Source organism: Raphanus sativus, chromosome 6 (genome assembly GCF_000801105.2).
Source record: "Raphanus sativus cultivar WK10039 chromosome 6, ASM80110v3, whole genome shotgun sequence".
Lineage (NCBI taxonomy): Eukaryota > Viridiplantae > Streptophyta > Magnoliopsida > Brassicales > Brassicaceae > Raphanus > Raphanus sativus.
The window spans coordinates 34,431,334-34,447,530 of NC_079516.1; the positions used below are offsets into that span (position 1 = coordinate 34,431,334).

General features: G+C 34.4%; 3 protein-coding genes across 4 annotated transcripts; all 3 read right to left on the reverse strand.

The window, feature by feature from the left end:
• Positions 1 to 448: 448 nt before the first annotated feature.
• On the reverse strand, positions 449 to 2,262 carry LOC108807081 (phosphatidylinositol 4-phosphate 5-kinase 5). Its single transcript, XM_018579324.2, has 2 exons — positions 1,129 to 2,262; positions 449 to 1,048 (listed from the first exon to the last, which is right to left on the reverse strand). The coding sequence occupies exons 1-2, from the start codon at positions 2,004 to 2,006 to the stop codon at positions 658 to 660; spliced, it is 1,269 nt and encodes a 422-aa protein (XP_018434826.1). The 5' UTR covers positions 2,007 to 2,262; the 3' UTR covers positions 449 to 657.
• A 3,388-nt stretch (positions 2,263 to 5,650) lies between these two features.
• Positions 5,651 to 9,385, reverse strand: LOC108812937 (uncharacterized). Of its 2 annotated transcripts, none has more exons than XM_018585340.2 (11): positions 8,227 to 9,385; positions 7,864 to 8,129; positions 7,553 to 7,781; positions 7,364 to 7,457; positions 7,155 to 7,279; positions 6,957 to 7,038; positions 6,760 to 6,877; positions 6,504 to 6,671; positions 6,307 to 6,421; positions 6,062 to 6,214; positions 5,651 to 5,980 (listed from the first exon to the last, which is right to left on the reverse strand). In XM_018585340.2, the coding sequence occupies exons 2-8, from the start codon at positions 7,891 to 7,893 to the stop codon at positions 6,567 to 6,569; spliced, it is 783 nt and encodes a 260-aa protein (XP_018440842.1). In that variant the 5' UTR covers positions 7,894 to 8,129; positions 8,227 to 9,385; the 3' UTR covers positions 5,651 to 5,980; positions 6,062 to 6,214; positions 6,307 to 6,421; positions 6,504 to 6,566. The 2 variants fall into 2 exon arrangements, with proteins under 2 accessions (XP_018440842.1, XP_018440840.1); XM_018585338.2 differs by having other exon boundaries at positions 7,864 to 8,138.
• A 429-nt stretch (positions 9,386 to 9,814) lies between these two features.
• Positions 9,815 to 11,722, reverse strand: LOC108810701 (nuclear transcription factor Y subunit B-9-like). The gene is made up of 2 exons (XM_018582794.2): positions 11,671 to 11,722; positions 9,815 to 10,456 (listed from the first exon to the last, which is right to left on the reverse strand). Exons 1-2 carry the CDS (start codon positions 11,720 to 11,722, stop codon positions 9,816 to 9,818), a joined length of 693 nt encoding a protein of 230 aa, XP_018438296.1. The 3' UTR covers position 9,815.
• Positions 11,723 to 16,197: the final 4,475 nt, after the last annotated feature.

A 16,197-nucleotide genomic window follows, 5' to 3' on the forward strand; every position in this document is an offset into this window, starting at 1 on the left:
AATTAAACTGATAAGTGCTAACGTTATAGAAATTAATAAGATAACATTTTACTTATTAAATAGAATTATTGCATTCTCGGATACTAGGAGCAGAGACCATAAATATGTTATGGTAGTATGGTACCAATGTTGCGGTAGTATGGTACCAATGCAATTGATGTTTTCTGGAACACGACATTGGTGTCATTAGATTAGTCAATATGTTTTGGGGAACGGGAAGCTGAGCGCCGAACAAGAATCTTCTTCTTCATCCTTCTCTCAATTTTTTTATTTTTATTTTCGCGGGCAACCAAATATTAAAAAATTGTGTAATAACAGAGGAAACAAATTGCCACTAAAATTGTGTAATATCTAAACAAAAATATAAAATCGTCACGTCAGTGATCTAGATCAAGATCATAGAGTATCAATCTAACATTACTTCTTTCCAGAGATACAATCAAAAACATAGAAAAAGAGCTCCATCATCAATCAAGCAGTTGATTTACAAAAAATAGAGAAGCTTTTCCATTTTCTTCTATGTACAAATTGTTACAGAAGTAGTAATAAGATCGAAAATTACATTGTTAAAAACCTCTGAACCAAGCTTACATTCTTTTAGCTTCATTCAGGGTTACAGATTAAACCGGTAATAAACCAAAATTTACACTTTCTTTTTTAACTTTGACAAAATTTACCATCCATCTGATTCTGAACCGCTTTAACCGCAGCCACTCTTGCAGCCGTTGCAGCCTTATTAGCTCCAGTAACAGCTAGACTCACTTGTTCATCTACTCGTCTCCGATTATCCGCCTCCTTCTTGGCAGTTTCTCTAGCAGCCTGAACCGCTCTGCGTACCAGCTCGCTCGTATGATGGAGAAACGTTACAAGATTCCCCGAGTCCCACTCACCGGATTTAGTATCACCGGTTCTAAACGAGTAAGCACCATACCCTTGCTTACGACCTTCATGCCACGCTCCTTCGTAACAATGACCATTAGCAAAACGGTACACACCAAACCCATGTATTTTGTCTCCAAAGTACTCTCCTGCATACATATCTCCATTTCTACACAACACAACACAAAACAAATAAAGATTGTGTTTTATAAAAAAATATTTTTTTAACCTGATGATTTATTTATTTACCGGAAATGGTAAGATCCAAGCCCATGTTTGACACCAAATCTTGATTCTCCAACATAAGAACTGCCATCAGCACAAGACTGAACACCAAACCCATGGCTTTGACCATTTAACCATTCACCAGAGTAACAATCACCAGTGTAGAATCTGTAAACTCCATAACCGTGTCTAAGACCTTGCCTATACTGACCTTTGTACCTACTTCCTCTAGCCCAGCTTTCAATCCCATGACCATCGTATCTCCCATCCACCCAATCACCTTCGTACCGTCCTCTCACGAAGTAGTAGTAAACACCACTCCCGTTACACTTCCCTTTGTGAAACTCCCCTTCGTAGAAGTCTCCGTTGCTGTAGAACTGAACACCTTCTTTAACGAACCGCTTGGTGGCCTTCTCCGGTTTGGTTTCGGTATCCCCGATGTACCACTGAACCGGTTTTGACCGGTTCTTGCTCTGGAAGTGTAAGCCTTTGGTGATTGCGAGTTTGGTTAGGTTGAGAAGTGCGATGTTCTTCGAGGCGAGGAAGAGAGCGACGGCGACTAAGATCAAAGCTAGGAGGAGGTTCTCGGACGTGATAAGCTCATCGGTTTGGGTGAAGACGACGAAGAAGAAGAAAGAGGAGAGACTGAGGAAAGAGAGAGACACCATGGTGAAGACTAGACCCGGTTTGATTCGGGTTAACCCGGTTCGAGGACTTGACCCGAATGGTTTACGCGGGTATCTCCTCTGCTTCTCTTCTTTCTCTCCGGTTTCAAGATCTTGTTTCTGGTGAGAGACATCGTCGGCGATTAAACTAAAGCTGTGAAAAGACGAACGTACCGTCGACGACGGTGACCGGAGAAACGATGACTGTGTCCTCGTCAGCTTCGCCTGTCCTTCCATTTTAAAGTTTTCGAAAACAATAAAAAAGACAAAAATATTCGATCACGAAAGGGTCACAGCCGAAGTTCTCGATTTCTCCGGCAACATCTCAGACGAGAGTACACTAACCTCTGGGTAACAAGCATCACGAACGAGAGAGATAAAGATCCTTAACTACACGAAAATCAAAGTTACAATGATTTTTGCTTTCTTTGTTTATCAGTTTTCCGGTAACGGCGAAGCTCGATATGTTGAGAGAGAGACAGGAGAGTTGAACTGGTCTGGGTTTGAGTCTATTTTAAAGGAGAGGAATGAAAATGTATTTAATTATGGACCGTTGGATTAAGATCTGATGGTTGATTTATGAGAGAAATTAAAGATAGCCGTTGGATTAGAGGAAGAGTAAGTCCCGGTCGTGACGGGAATATATTGGTCGACGGATCCAGACATGAACGGATTTGTAGCTTTACTATTGCAAGTCTGGCACGTGCCACTACACACACAGTCACAGATAAATACTAATTAAGCTAATTTTTTTCTTTTCTTCTATGTGCTCACTCCTAGGCCTTGGCGTTAGAGGACCCGTTGGCATTTGGATCAGGTTTTTCGGGTTTTCGAGTTTTCAAATTTATACTTGTAGATCCTATACTAAAATTTTATTAATACAGGTCGGGTTCAGATAGTAACACTTTGGATTCCGTTCAAAATTGCATTGCATCATAAAACCCATAAAATAACCATATATCATACGGATTCATGTTATATCAGTTCGGTTTGGATATAACCGAAATAAAAAAAAACAAAAAAATTGAAGCAAAAAATAAAAAAAAACTTCTAAATTAAATAAAAATTAATCTATCACATATAAAATTGATAAAATACCGATAAAATGTTAAATCAAGCATGAAAACAAACATCATGGATAAACAATATGTATTGCTTTTATAGAGAGTAGACTTGTTATTTCAATAAGCAAATTATAAAGTACTTATTTATAACTAATTGTGTACTTAAATCATTTATTAAAAATTTAATATTTATTATTATTTATCATATTACCACAAATATTGAATTTAATAATTAAAATACTTATATATATATATTTCAAAATATTTATATTGATTATTAATTTCAGATTTTCCGGGTTATTCGTTCAATTTCGGTTAATAACACTTTGGGTTCGGATATTTTTGTACCACTTTATAAGACCCATTCGGGTATTTCTACATTTCGGATCGGATAACGAATCGAGTTTTTCGGTTTTGACTCGGTTCGGATTCGGGTTCCGGATTTTATGTCCATGCCATCACTCCTAAGTAATTCTTACTACTAGGGGCGGAGCTCTGCACAAGCGCGAAGATGTTTGGAAAACTCGAATGTGATAATAGATAATGTATGTGGAGTGTAGAAGAAGGTTAGAGATGTATAAGAAGGAGAAGTGTTAAGATATGTTAAGAAGGAGAAGCGGGAAGAGATGTGTAAAAAGAAGAGTGGAGATTATTATAATTTTAAAGAAAAACGAAAGACGCCAAGAGGAATCAAACCAAAATCCTAGCCGTCAAGAGAGAAAAAGAGAGATTTTTCATAGTTTCAAGCCGATGATCGGAGGCTTCCTCAGCTCCGATATCGGCTTGTTTAATTTGTTTTGCATCTCTTTTTTGTATCTGTTTTGTTTCCAGTCGCTGTTTTATTGCCAATTTATTTTGAATCTGGCGAGGTTTTTTATTGTTCTTTTGTATGCTTCTTCCAATTAGTTTGGAAAGACAAAACTTTCGGTTCAGTTGAACTGTTTAGAAAAGTTAATTGACAGATCTACTGCGGATGGTGGCGACAGGTCTTACCGGCTTCAATCGTTGATGGTTCCTCATTCGATGGTGATGGAGTTCTTACTGCAAACTATGGTTACTTCGAAAGGCAGCATGGAGTTCTATGGAACGGTAATCTCTTTGACTCTGATAATAGAGCAAAATAGAGAGTTGTCTTATCTCGGTGGCTTCTACTGGAGTAATAAAAAGAGAATGACAATCGTTTTCAACTAACTCTAAAGCGTGATGCTTTTGGATTAATATGAAGGTTATCTCCTTTGAGGTTCGTCTATTCCAGAAGCAAATATAAAGCTTTTATATGAAAAATCTTTAGTCATACATACACAAAATAGATGTGTTAGTTTATTTTGGATCCCTACTGGTGTATCCCTTTTCTATGTTGTTTTACTGGTTCTCATTGTTTAGAATTTTTTGCCTTGAATGCTAATAATACAATTCAGTGACAAAAAAAAAAATTATTATTATTCTTGTATGGTAACGGTTTTTAATGTTATTCAGTTGAATGTTTGTTCTCACAATTGTGTATAGTTTGTCCTGATGAACAACCGTCACTATAATATTATAGATTCTCTCTGTTTTTTTTTTGTTACTGTTAAAATGTGTGATTGTAGAAAATGTGCCTTACTCCCTTGTTATTTAGTACTCCCTCCGTTTCATATTACTTGTCGTTCTAGATTTATGCACACATATTAAAAAAATATTTAATTTTACATATTTTTAAAATAAAAACATTATTATCAATATAACTAATCATATATCAACCAATAAAAAAATAGAATAGAAAATATTATCAATAAATTTTGTATTGAAAATCGAAAACGACACTTATTTTAAAACGAAAATTCTACTCTAAAACGACAAATAATTTGAAACGAACGGAGTATTTATTGTTATGAATGCATATCACTTCTAAAAGTTTTTTGGTTCGTTTTTGTGGACTTGCGTATTAGAAGTAGTTTTTTAAAATTTAATTATGAGTCGGTGGTGTGATCGAATACGTTTTTTTTTTTTTTTTTTTGAAAAAATGTGATCGAATACGTTCTTCACTACATAATATCTATAGGAAATTTTGGTCAATAATTGGGTAGGTAATACCCGTATGTAGGGCTGGGCAAAAAATCCGAACCCGAAAAACCGAACCGAACCCGGTCTGAAAAAGTAGCACCGAACCCGAACCGAAATTGATTAAATATCCGAACGGGTTTAAAATTTTGGTATTTAAAGAACCGAAACCGAACCCGATCCGAACCGAAGTATTGTGGGTACCCGAATGTATCCGAAATAAATTTATATACTTAAATATATACATTATTTTATATATAATGTATATTAAAAATATTAAAAATGTATAAGATACCTTTAAATTTTCCAAAATACTCGAAAAATATATGCAAATAGTCAAAAGTAAATGTTTAAATAGCTAAAGTATACTGAAAACACCAAAAATAGTTAAATATCTATTGATTCTTTATCCAAATATTCAAAGAAAACCAATTTATATATTAAATTAAAATATTTTGACATATATGTTATGAAAATTTATATGTAATATATTATCTCTCTTATAGATTTTGAAAATTTAAAGTATATAATGGATTTTGAAAATTTAAAAACATTTTAAATGGGTTATCCGAACCCGAACCGAACCCGCAAAGATTCGAACCGAACCCGAACCGAAATTTAGAAATATCCGAATGGGGTTGAAATCTTTAACCCCGAAAACCCGAAACCCGAATGGACTGAACCGAAACCCGAATGGGTACCCGAACGCCCAGTCCTACCCGTATGTGTGATTCCTTGACCTTTATTTGGTTTTTGTTCGTAATGCTACTGTTATCATGTAAAATAAGTTATCAACCATGCCAAATAATAATACGTCAACCCTATTAGGTAAATATTGAAAACCAATAGTGTACTTCTAAAAACCAACACTTAAAACAGGAAAAAAATGCAAAGTTCTAAAGAGAAACTGCGAAGTGGAAACGAAAGAAGAGTTTGGATTGATGTTGTGGCCGCTTTTTGACTTTACTCACGGGGGTGCTTATGTTCACGCTTTGCGCCTCCAGCAGGGGGTGGACTTGGTTCATTGTCTTCAACCTTTTTGCCGGCAGATGCTGATGTTTCGCTGCCTCTCCCCGCAACAAATTCAACCCCGTTGGTTTTGAACGTCTACCACCAAACAATTGAAATCATTTTATTACAGAAATTTTCAATTCGATAACGAAAAGCAGACACTTTTTATTATACTACCTCAGCAGCGATGGTGTCAGTGATTACAGACACAGTGAACGCAAGGTGGCTTGGGTTAAAATTGAATGGTGTCACACGTATCTGGAAAAAAAAATCTTTTCCAGCAATGTCTTTAACGCATTGTGGGAGTTCCTCGCCCCCACCACCATTCATCTGTACGTATGTGTTCCAAACGTAAGGTAAGTATTGAGCATTTGTGACAATTAGATGTAATCAGCACATGGTGTGGGTAAAAAGGCACAAACCTCGTTGGGAGTCAGGCCAGCTGCATCATGCTTAGTAAGCTTCACCATCTCCCTGTCGAAGATAACAAAAGTGGCATTATCAACACCATCATCAACGCAGAGTTCAACCCGGTAGCTGTAAACAAAGGGTGACAAAAAAATTGTAGTTAGCAGAAATAGATTATAATCTCACAATTCAAGTTAGTGCAAATGCCTACTTTATAATGCATGTGACGTTGGGAGTAGCACAACGGCTGCAACGGAGTGAACTGCCAATTTTCTCAAGCTTCGATTTTGCTGCAGCCAGTGCAAGATACGAAATACCGACCATTTTGTTGCAGAACTTCCACAACCCGAGCCATGCAAATGAAATCAGCTTCCTGTGTCTAAACCAAGCCAGGAGATTTATTATTTACTAATTCTTGTGTAAAATCCGAACAAAACTAAAACTTATTACGATCAACTAAATTTTACCTGTTCATCAGAATTGGTAATGAACTTGTTTAGCTCTCCTATGGAGACAACTTCCTTCTTTTTGATGCCATCTTTGGTATCGATGCACGGGAAAGCTTCCCCAACTGGGCCATCCAGGCTGAAACCATTTAGCATAATACATGACGTTACCAGAAGATTTAATATAAAATAAACCTAATCACCTAATGATTTGATACCTGGCTGTGAACTGTGCAGTGGCTTCAAGTGCTGGGTCGAAATAAAATTCCGTTGCTGGCGTTGAGTTGAGGTTTAGGTTACCTGTCGGTTTAAGAGTGTATCAGATATCACAAAATGACCATACATTCGAGATAGCGTTAGTATAAAAATATATAAACCATTCTAAAATATGATGATAAACGATACAGTTTACAAACCTCCAAAAAGTTTGGGATTCACAGTAGTGACCACCATGACAGACTGTGTCCTATCACCTGAGTTGATCAGACCCCTAAAAACTGAAGCAGCATCATCCAAGAAAGACAGATATACCACCACCTTACTGTTATGCGAATGAAAATAATTTATTACCATTAGAATGATATTTGTATTATAGTGATATTTTTAAAAGGTTTACGTTACTTACGGCGGTTCAATCACGAAACGAACAACAACACGACTCGTCACTCCAACATCTGTTAAATCCGAACCTTGGACAGATTGGATCTGCCCAACAACATCTGCAATTTCAGGGACAGACATAATTAATTCATTTTCGATCAACAACACACTATGATATAAATACTTGATTATGAAACGTTTATGGAGTACAAACTGGGAAGTTCTAGATTAGTGTTAGCGAGGGCTTGGAGTCGGACAAACTTCCGCAGCATGAATTTCTCAATGTTAATGATAAGAGCATTGTCAATGACCTCATAGATGGTTGTTTGGGGGATAAACCAGATCACGAAAACGAAAGGGTGGTCCATTATCTTGTATGCTTTCAGAAACGGACTGTAATAAGGAGAGCGAGCAGCAGGAATGAATCCATGTATAATTGAATTCTGCAATAGAAGAGTGCAGATTTAGCTTATCGGCTGGTGACAAAATTAGATATCTAAGAACAAACTATTCTTGTTACCATACCTTCTGATCCAGGAGTAGTGTGATTCCCATAAATTCACACTGCTTCTTAATGTTTTCTTAATGTTTTTGGAGTCCCAAAAATGTAGCAGGCGGCCAAGGATGAACTGGTCTGATCTTCCAAGTCGGAGAGCGAACGTGGATTGCCCGAGGACCGGTTTGCTTCTAAAATCCTTAGGAACCAAGTACTGTTCTCAGCCTTCGACAATGACCACCTGAAAGTGAGGTTCTCCTCGTTGCCCCGGATGCCGGGATTCCCGATGTCATCTCTGGAGTATCTAGATCCCGGCGATATCCTCAATGCTTATAACCCTCTCTACCGGTAAATGCTCAGACACAATAGAAGAGAGGATGAAGTGCACGTACCAGTGAATATCGCACCGAACCGCTGTACAATCTCCTACCACGCTAGCCACTCGAGACACAGAGACCACATGAGCCCCTATACACAAGAGCGGAGAAGCAAAAGCGGGCACGAATAGACCACCGCGAATTGAACCGAGAATGCTCAAGATCTGTAAAAGTGTTGGCCACAACATTACCATGAACAACCAAGTGATTGTCACGGCACTGGGATATGTTGTTACACCCGTTAAGGGTCCCGAGGGTGAAGCAACCCACATACCACGCGGAGCCTCCGCAAAACCACCTAAACGCCGCTTACGAGAACCGCAAGTAGTTAACTTTGAGAGCCTGAATGAGATGCCGGAGACAACAGTACCAACTGAAACAATAAGAAAAAGAGCAAACCAACTAGGAACATGCCGACAAAGCTTGAAGCTGGATCGGAACAAATGTAGGAAGAGGAGAGACAAAAGAGAGAGAGAGAGAGAGAGAGAGAGAGAGAGAGAGAGAGAGAGCACAAACACCGCATCTAGGAAGCCATAGACGACCACTCCGTCACACGGTGGTGAGCATCTCCAAGAAACCAAACACCAAAGTCGTTAACACACGAAAACGCCATTAGCTACGCCCCTCCCTGAGTAGTCGGACCTCCAGGGCTCTCATGATGTAGATGCTAGGTCGCGACTTACCCAAGACACCGAGGGTAAAAACGACAGATCTTCATCGACATCTTCCAGCCTCAGACCATCAAGGTATAACCAGAAGGAAACTGGACACCGGATCTGAAAAGAGAACTGCTTACCTCCTCCAATCTCCGTCTACTCACCAAGCGGCTTTAAGGAGCCATCTGCAAGACCCTAAGAGCCGACCCTGCCGTCAGCAACCACACTGCACGCCGCGCCTTGACTCCAAGATCTAGCCTAGCCTGAGTTGGAACCGGAGCTCCTCGCGATTAAAGACGGTGCCGACCAAGCTACCCGATACAGAGCCGCAACAAAACGGGGAGAGTGAGAGATACCACAGCAAGGCAAAGGAAAAAGAGAGGAGAGGAGGTGAAAGGGCACGCTTCCGGCGCCGGCACGGCCGCTCACGCCCGAATGCCGGAGCTTTACACAATTGATTTTTAGGATGTGACTTGAGAGAGAAAGTTACGGGTGGAGAGAGAAAAAAGCTCAAATATTACTAAATTGAACTTTTCATTTGCATGTACGTAAATTATACTCCCTCTATTTCATAATACCTGATGTTTTGCCTTAGCGCACAAAGATTAAGAAAACTAAATTTTTCTAAAAAAATATTTTAAAAATGTTATTTTAGAATCAATTAACCAATAATAAAAAAACATTAAAATCTAATTGGTTGAATAGTTTCCAATAAAGTTAAAGCTAACCTTAAAATCTCCAAACTTCTTCTAATTTAAAACAAAATTATCCTTCTAAAATATCAACTATATTGAAACGGAGAGAGTATTTCACAAATACTGAAATTGAAGTTTGAAATTCAATATTTTCTTTTAAGATGCAACAAATATATTAAAGTTAAATAAGACATAAATACCTATCCAAAACATGTTTGAATAGACATGCAGAAAATCAAAGAAATTTTCATTTTCACTTATACTGACCATACTGGTCATAAACCGGCATTCCATTAATAGAAGAGGAAGATCCACCACCACCTACGGATCCATCCTGACCCGATCCGTTATTGTAGTACCGACCACCACCCATAACCATAGATTGATCCAACATACCGTAACCATAAGGACCCGGGGGAGGTGGGCCATGAAACCCTATACCACTTCCTCCATATACAGGTTTAAACGAAGAAGATTCACCTCTAAGTGAACACCCACGATCGGTCTCGAACTCACGGTACCGGTTAATGAACAAGTTGAGTGGTCCAACGTAATCATCGAACCCAAGCTTGCTCATCGCCCAAAGGATATCTTCAGCAGTTATTGTCTTGCGTTGCTCCCGTTGGCAACGCTCGTTAGCTTCACCGGTCACGAAGCTGATGTACTCGGAGACGCATTCTTGAATCGTTTCTTTGGCGTCGTCAGAGATTTTGGCGTGAGGCGGTAAGATTTTACGCATGATCCTTATCACGTTTGCGATTGGCATGTATTGGTCTTGCTCACGAGGCATGCTTGGTTGTTGCTGCGGCAAGATAGTCTTGTTCTTATCGTCGCATGCACTGATGGAGCCGGTCATTGTTGGGATTGAGTTGTTGTGCTGGTCCAAGTTCAGCCCTGTTACATAAATTAAAGTTGTTTGGAATACTAAATGAAATTTATACTTTTTCGAATGCAAATTTAATAGTTGAAAACGAGAACTATCAAGTGAAGGCACGTGCTTAGTTAAGGACCAATAATATAAGAGATAATAAGTTTACAGGTCCTGTTTCCAATATGTAGACTGTTCAGATTCTTGACGTTACGTTTATATTCATGGAACGAAAAAGTCAAAAGGATCTTTCCACTTCTCGAAATACTTAAAAATTGATGTTTTTACAAGTATAGCTGTATTCCCATTTTTCTTTGTCAATTTTTTTTTTGAACTTAGCTTATTTTTCTTTGTCAAATTTCTAGCTTGTTACTCAAAATTTGTTTGACGACAAAAAACACTCAAAATTTGTTCTATTACTTAAAAAGAATTAAAGTTGGTTATTGGTTAAATAATTCTTTTACTAATTAATAAAACGATTTGGGTTAGGTGAAACTATTTCACCCCCTGTAAACTAGAATTTATAGATTAAATAAATAGAGGAGTTTACAATAGTATTTGAATTATTTTTTGGCTAAAAATGTATTTAGATTTTTTAGATATTTCCAAATTAAGATGGACAAACGAGAATTTCGTTTTGAAACAAAAAACAACTGTTGCAGTACAGCAAAAAATTAATAAAGAGAATATCATAAAAGTAATTTAATATTTCCAACTGAAAATAAACTCAAATTTTTTAGATTTTGTGTATGCCTTTAAACTAAACCAACAAATTCAATTCCCACCTCTATATTTTAAAAAAGCCAGAATACAAATCTAAAAAAATGGAAAAAGAAATAGAAACTCAATATTTCTTGTGCATGCACCGGTATAGTCAGTGGACAAACATATGAAAATCTATCACCGGCCATTAAAAGTTCTTATTACATACTATATATCACGAAATATATGAATTAAGGATTGGTTCCTACTAGGATGTATACACGAATATGCAAATAAACATATAGATATATCAAACTCATTCATGCATGCACATATATGTCTTGCATGTGAGTTAGTAGACTCTTCTCCAAACCTTTTACAAAATCTAAGAAATAAAAACCTCTACTGTGTTAAGAAGACATGAAAATCTCTAATTCTTTGTTGAAAGACAAAAATCTCAAAACAAATTTCTGATTTTCTCGTGGGTATACATAGTGCAGGCACGTATATACATAATAGGCACTTATTATTTGATTACCAGAGTTAGATTTGGGTAGCTGATAGTGAGAGAGAGGAGCTCCACGTTCCATTGTTTCTCTGCCGTCTTTTAGATCTTTATAAAATAATTATTTGAGTGATTTGTTGCATGCAAAGAGAGGGTGATGATGGTAATGTGGCTTTATAGAGAGATGATACAAATGGCGAAGGAGGCGGTTCTTACGAGGTCGCTATATTTCTCTATCTCCCATTGGCCGATTCCATTGGCTAGGGTCCAGTTAAATTAACGCGCTCTTCTCTCATTGGTCTTTCATTTCACTTATCACTAAAGTTGTTTCAAAAAAAAAAGTGACAGGATGTTTAAAGAAAAAAAAAGCTTTTATGGAAAATACACTGTCTAAAACATTTCCAAAAGACACTATATAACTTCAAATATGAATTTTTTTGTTCTCTAAAAAGAAATTTCAAAACTTCAAATTTGAAGTTTTTAGTAGTGAAACTTCAAATATAGAGTGTCACTGCTCAAAATTTCAAATTTAAATTTTCATATTTTTATTTGCATTTGGGTTTTTACATTATATATTACATTTTATGATTCTTAGATATTTTGTTATTTATCATTTTAATCTTTTGAAAAAAATATATCTCATAATATTAAAATGAAACTAAATAAAAATCATAAAATAAAACTTAAAATATTTTAAAACTAGGTTCATACAACAATAATATTACAAAAAAACTTAACAAATGCATTAATTGATCATATATTTTACTCATAATTAAGTATTTAGCTATGTAATCTATGAAATTTTTTATATTTTTCGTGTAACTTTTTATTAATTAATATTGATGTAGTCTTTTCATACATGTGCTAATTATATATTACAATAGAAAGTTAATAAAAACTCTTTTTAAAGGTATATGAATACAAAAATTATTACACACATTTCAAATATTACAACAATACTAATGGTCTAATAAATTTTCTCCAGAATCTCTAAAATATTGTCCAAACAAATTTTATGTAACCAAATATAGAGCATTGCAAACATAATTTTTAATAAATAATGTAGTATTTTTCTTGTATTTTAATATTTAATTATATATTTCTATCTATATTTTTTTATTGTAGTGTAATATTTCATTAATTAATATGTTGTAATTTTTTTTATGTATGTTCTAGTTATTTATAAAAGTTTTATGGATCTACACTAATTATGACAAATATAAGAACTATAAAATAAATAACAATAATTTTAAAGTTTAAGTTTGAAGTTTTACTTTTGGAAAAAAACACCTTGAAACTTCAAATATAAAATTTTGAAAACTCTAAAATAGAGTCTTTTTGGAGATGCTTTTAGAAAAAAAAACTGAAAGAAGAAAATTCTCAGTGTTTTAAATTGAAGTTAATACATTGCAAATGATTCTCTCTTACATACCATGAGCATAGAAAAAACATCTTAGGACTGATAGTATATCTGTTCTCAACCCATTTATTTCGTAGTATTTATTTATGTCTTTGTTAGATTTGATATTTTACGTTGTAATTAACTTAATATATATTTTATGGGTTGAGTGTTACTAACTAAAGAGTTTTGATATTTTGATAAAATAATGTGTTTTCTTATTATGTTCATGTCATAATAAGTTTTGTTTTATAAGTTGTTACATATATTATTTTGATTAATCATCAAAATTTCTTTAATCATACATACCATTTTAATTAAATTTAATCTTTATCATTTTGCTTACGAATTGGTCCTCATGATGATTATTATGTGTGTGTTTCAGCTAGAAGAAATCTAGGAAGGAAAGAGACATGTTAAAGGTGGAACCGTTTATGGGAAAACATTGGTTTGTGTTTCCAGACTCTCTGTGACGCCATTGAAGGTTTGATCTGTATATTTATTTTTGTTCATTTCTCTATGCTCTTCTATATTTCATTCATGCACTTGCCCAATTGTGTTTGTGTGACTACGTCGTCAATTAGGTAACTTGAATTAGGCGTAAAACTCTCTACTTTCAGTTTTGATGACTAAATCTTAGACTCTTGTCATTGCAGGAACTGATGTTCAGACTAACGAAGAGGTCGCAATTACTTAAGCTTGTGAGTGATTTAATAGATAAAGACTCCAACTTTTCTTTCTTTTCTTGTTCAATTTTAATTGTTGTTGTTGCGGGGAAAATGTGAAGACTGCGCATCCTCAACTGTCATCTGAGTCCAGTATATATAAGGTTGTTCAGAAAGAGTTTAGTTATTTCTGATCGAGAAGCACTGATAGATGAAGTCGCAGAGAAGATTGAGAAAGATTTGGTTCTTCTTGGAGCTACAGCTTCTATGGATAAACTCCAAAATGGGGTAAGCTACTATTACACAACCTAAATTACAGATTAGTGAGCTTCTAGGTTCTTGATTTGAACAAGGAAAGTGAAACTCTTTTTTCATCCTCTCTCTTGTGTTTCTTCCAGGTTCTTGATTGTATTGATAAACTTGTTCAAGCAGAAATAAAGATTTGAGTTTTGACAGGAGACAAGATGGGGTGTGGACATGATCTTATATCAATGTTGAGATCTCTCTTTGTGTTCTTTGTAGGTGTGGCATGAGTTTTGCTACTGTTGTGGAGCAGAGTACAGAGAAGGACAAATACGTGAGAAAGGTGACTGACCGTTGATAACAACCTCATTATTTGATGTTAAGGATAAATCATTTGACATAAATCCTTAGATGCATGTAGTGGATTCTTTAATGAGACTTGTGATGTTAGTATAAGACTTAGAATGATCTTATGTAAGACTTGTTGTAGTTATTGTAATAATGTTGTTTTTGTATTTTTGGATAATTTATGCAATAGGAAAATTATAGGGAAAATTTGGAGAAGTATATTTATATGAGATTTTAATTTGAAAACTACTTTATCATTTATGCATTTTGAAAACTACACTTTTGTATATATGAATTTACTAAAGTAGCCCATCTGAATATTTAATATTATTATCATTTTTATTATCATAATTGATTTAATATTTTAAACTAACAGTTTCAACAACGATAAGATATGTTTTTATTAAAGAAATCTTTATAATATCTAAATAATATCTTAAATTTTGAATTTTTTTTTGGGAAAAAATGAGCGACATGTCTTCTTCTCTTCTTTCTGTTAGTTTTTCTCGATCTGTTTTCCAAACCATTTTTCTCTAGTTTTTATAATTTATTTTTTCTATACTTAAGTGTATTCTGATGTTTTTGTGTTCTAAGCGTTCATCTTGGATTTGGTTTTGATTTTCTAAGTTTTGGTAATTTGTTTTAGTTTTGATTTTGTGATAAATTTGACTATTTTCACCTTTCACCAAACTAACGCTTTCTTTCACCACTTTGAAATGCACACTGATAAAAAACACTTCGCAAGAAGTAGATAATTTTTGAAGCACTGTAATGCACACTTCTCACCTTTGTATCAGTACCTGATAATGTTTTAAGCTCATTATCACAGACCAACAAAATATCATTCAACACACAAAGAAGGAAATAATTTAATAATTAAAAGAGACAGAGAACTAACATGCCATGCCACGATGCTTTTGAAATAAAATTCTGGGAAAGAAGAGAGTTGCAAGGAGAGAGAGTTAAGGTTCCAATAATAATATTACTATTTTTTCAGCATAATAATATTACTATTGTTAATTATAAATTTTAATTTAATTATTAAAATATATAATATGGACAAACATGTCTTTTCATGTTTAATAAAGTGTAATTTTCGAAAAAACAAAAAAGAAGATGTATTTTTAAAATTTCAAACTTATTATAGAGTATTTTTCAAATTATCCCAAAATTATATGTATATTCTCGATAACTTATAAAAATATTCTCTACAAAACATTAAACACTAAACGTGTTTTAAACCCTACTCTAAAAATACTCTCTAAAATACTAATTTTCACACTTAACCTCAAATATTAAATTTAAATTCAAAATTTAATCTTTTTAGTCTAAATTGATAAATTTATAAACACAAACCTTAAATTTTTAATTAAACCCTAAACTCAAACATAAATCATACATTTACTAAATATAAACTTCAAATCAAAATTTCAAAAAATTAACACTTCAAATTTAAACTCCAAAAGACAAACTTTAATTTCAAATTTATACCTTTTTGAATAAATTGTAAATATTCATTAATAAAAATGAAATTTCATACAAAGTTTTCAAGTTCCAAAAAGGTGGAAAAAACTTGAAGGACTAACTTAGATTTCAGCTTTTATTATATTGTTGTCATTTAAAACAATCATAAAATATGCTTAAATTGAATTTCAAACTAAGTAATGTTAAAAATAATTAATTAATAAACATTACAAAAACAGTTAATGCTGACGGATGTTTGTTTTTCCATGTAAGATATGAATTTTCTAAGAACAAAACTTTTAGGTTCACCCTCTAAGGTGAACCTCTACATTCACCTATCAATAGGATTTAGTTATTTGAAATTTGATATCTTTTAAAAAAGGAAATCAAATAATAAGAATTTAATAAAACAAAATTATGTTTTAAGATAAATAAAAAATA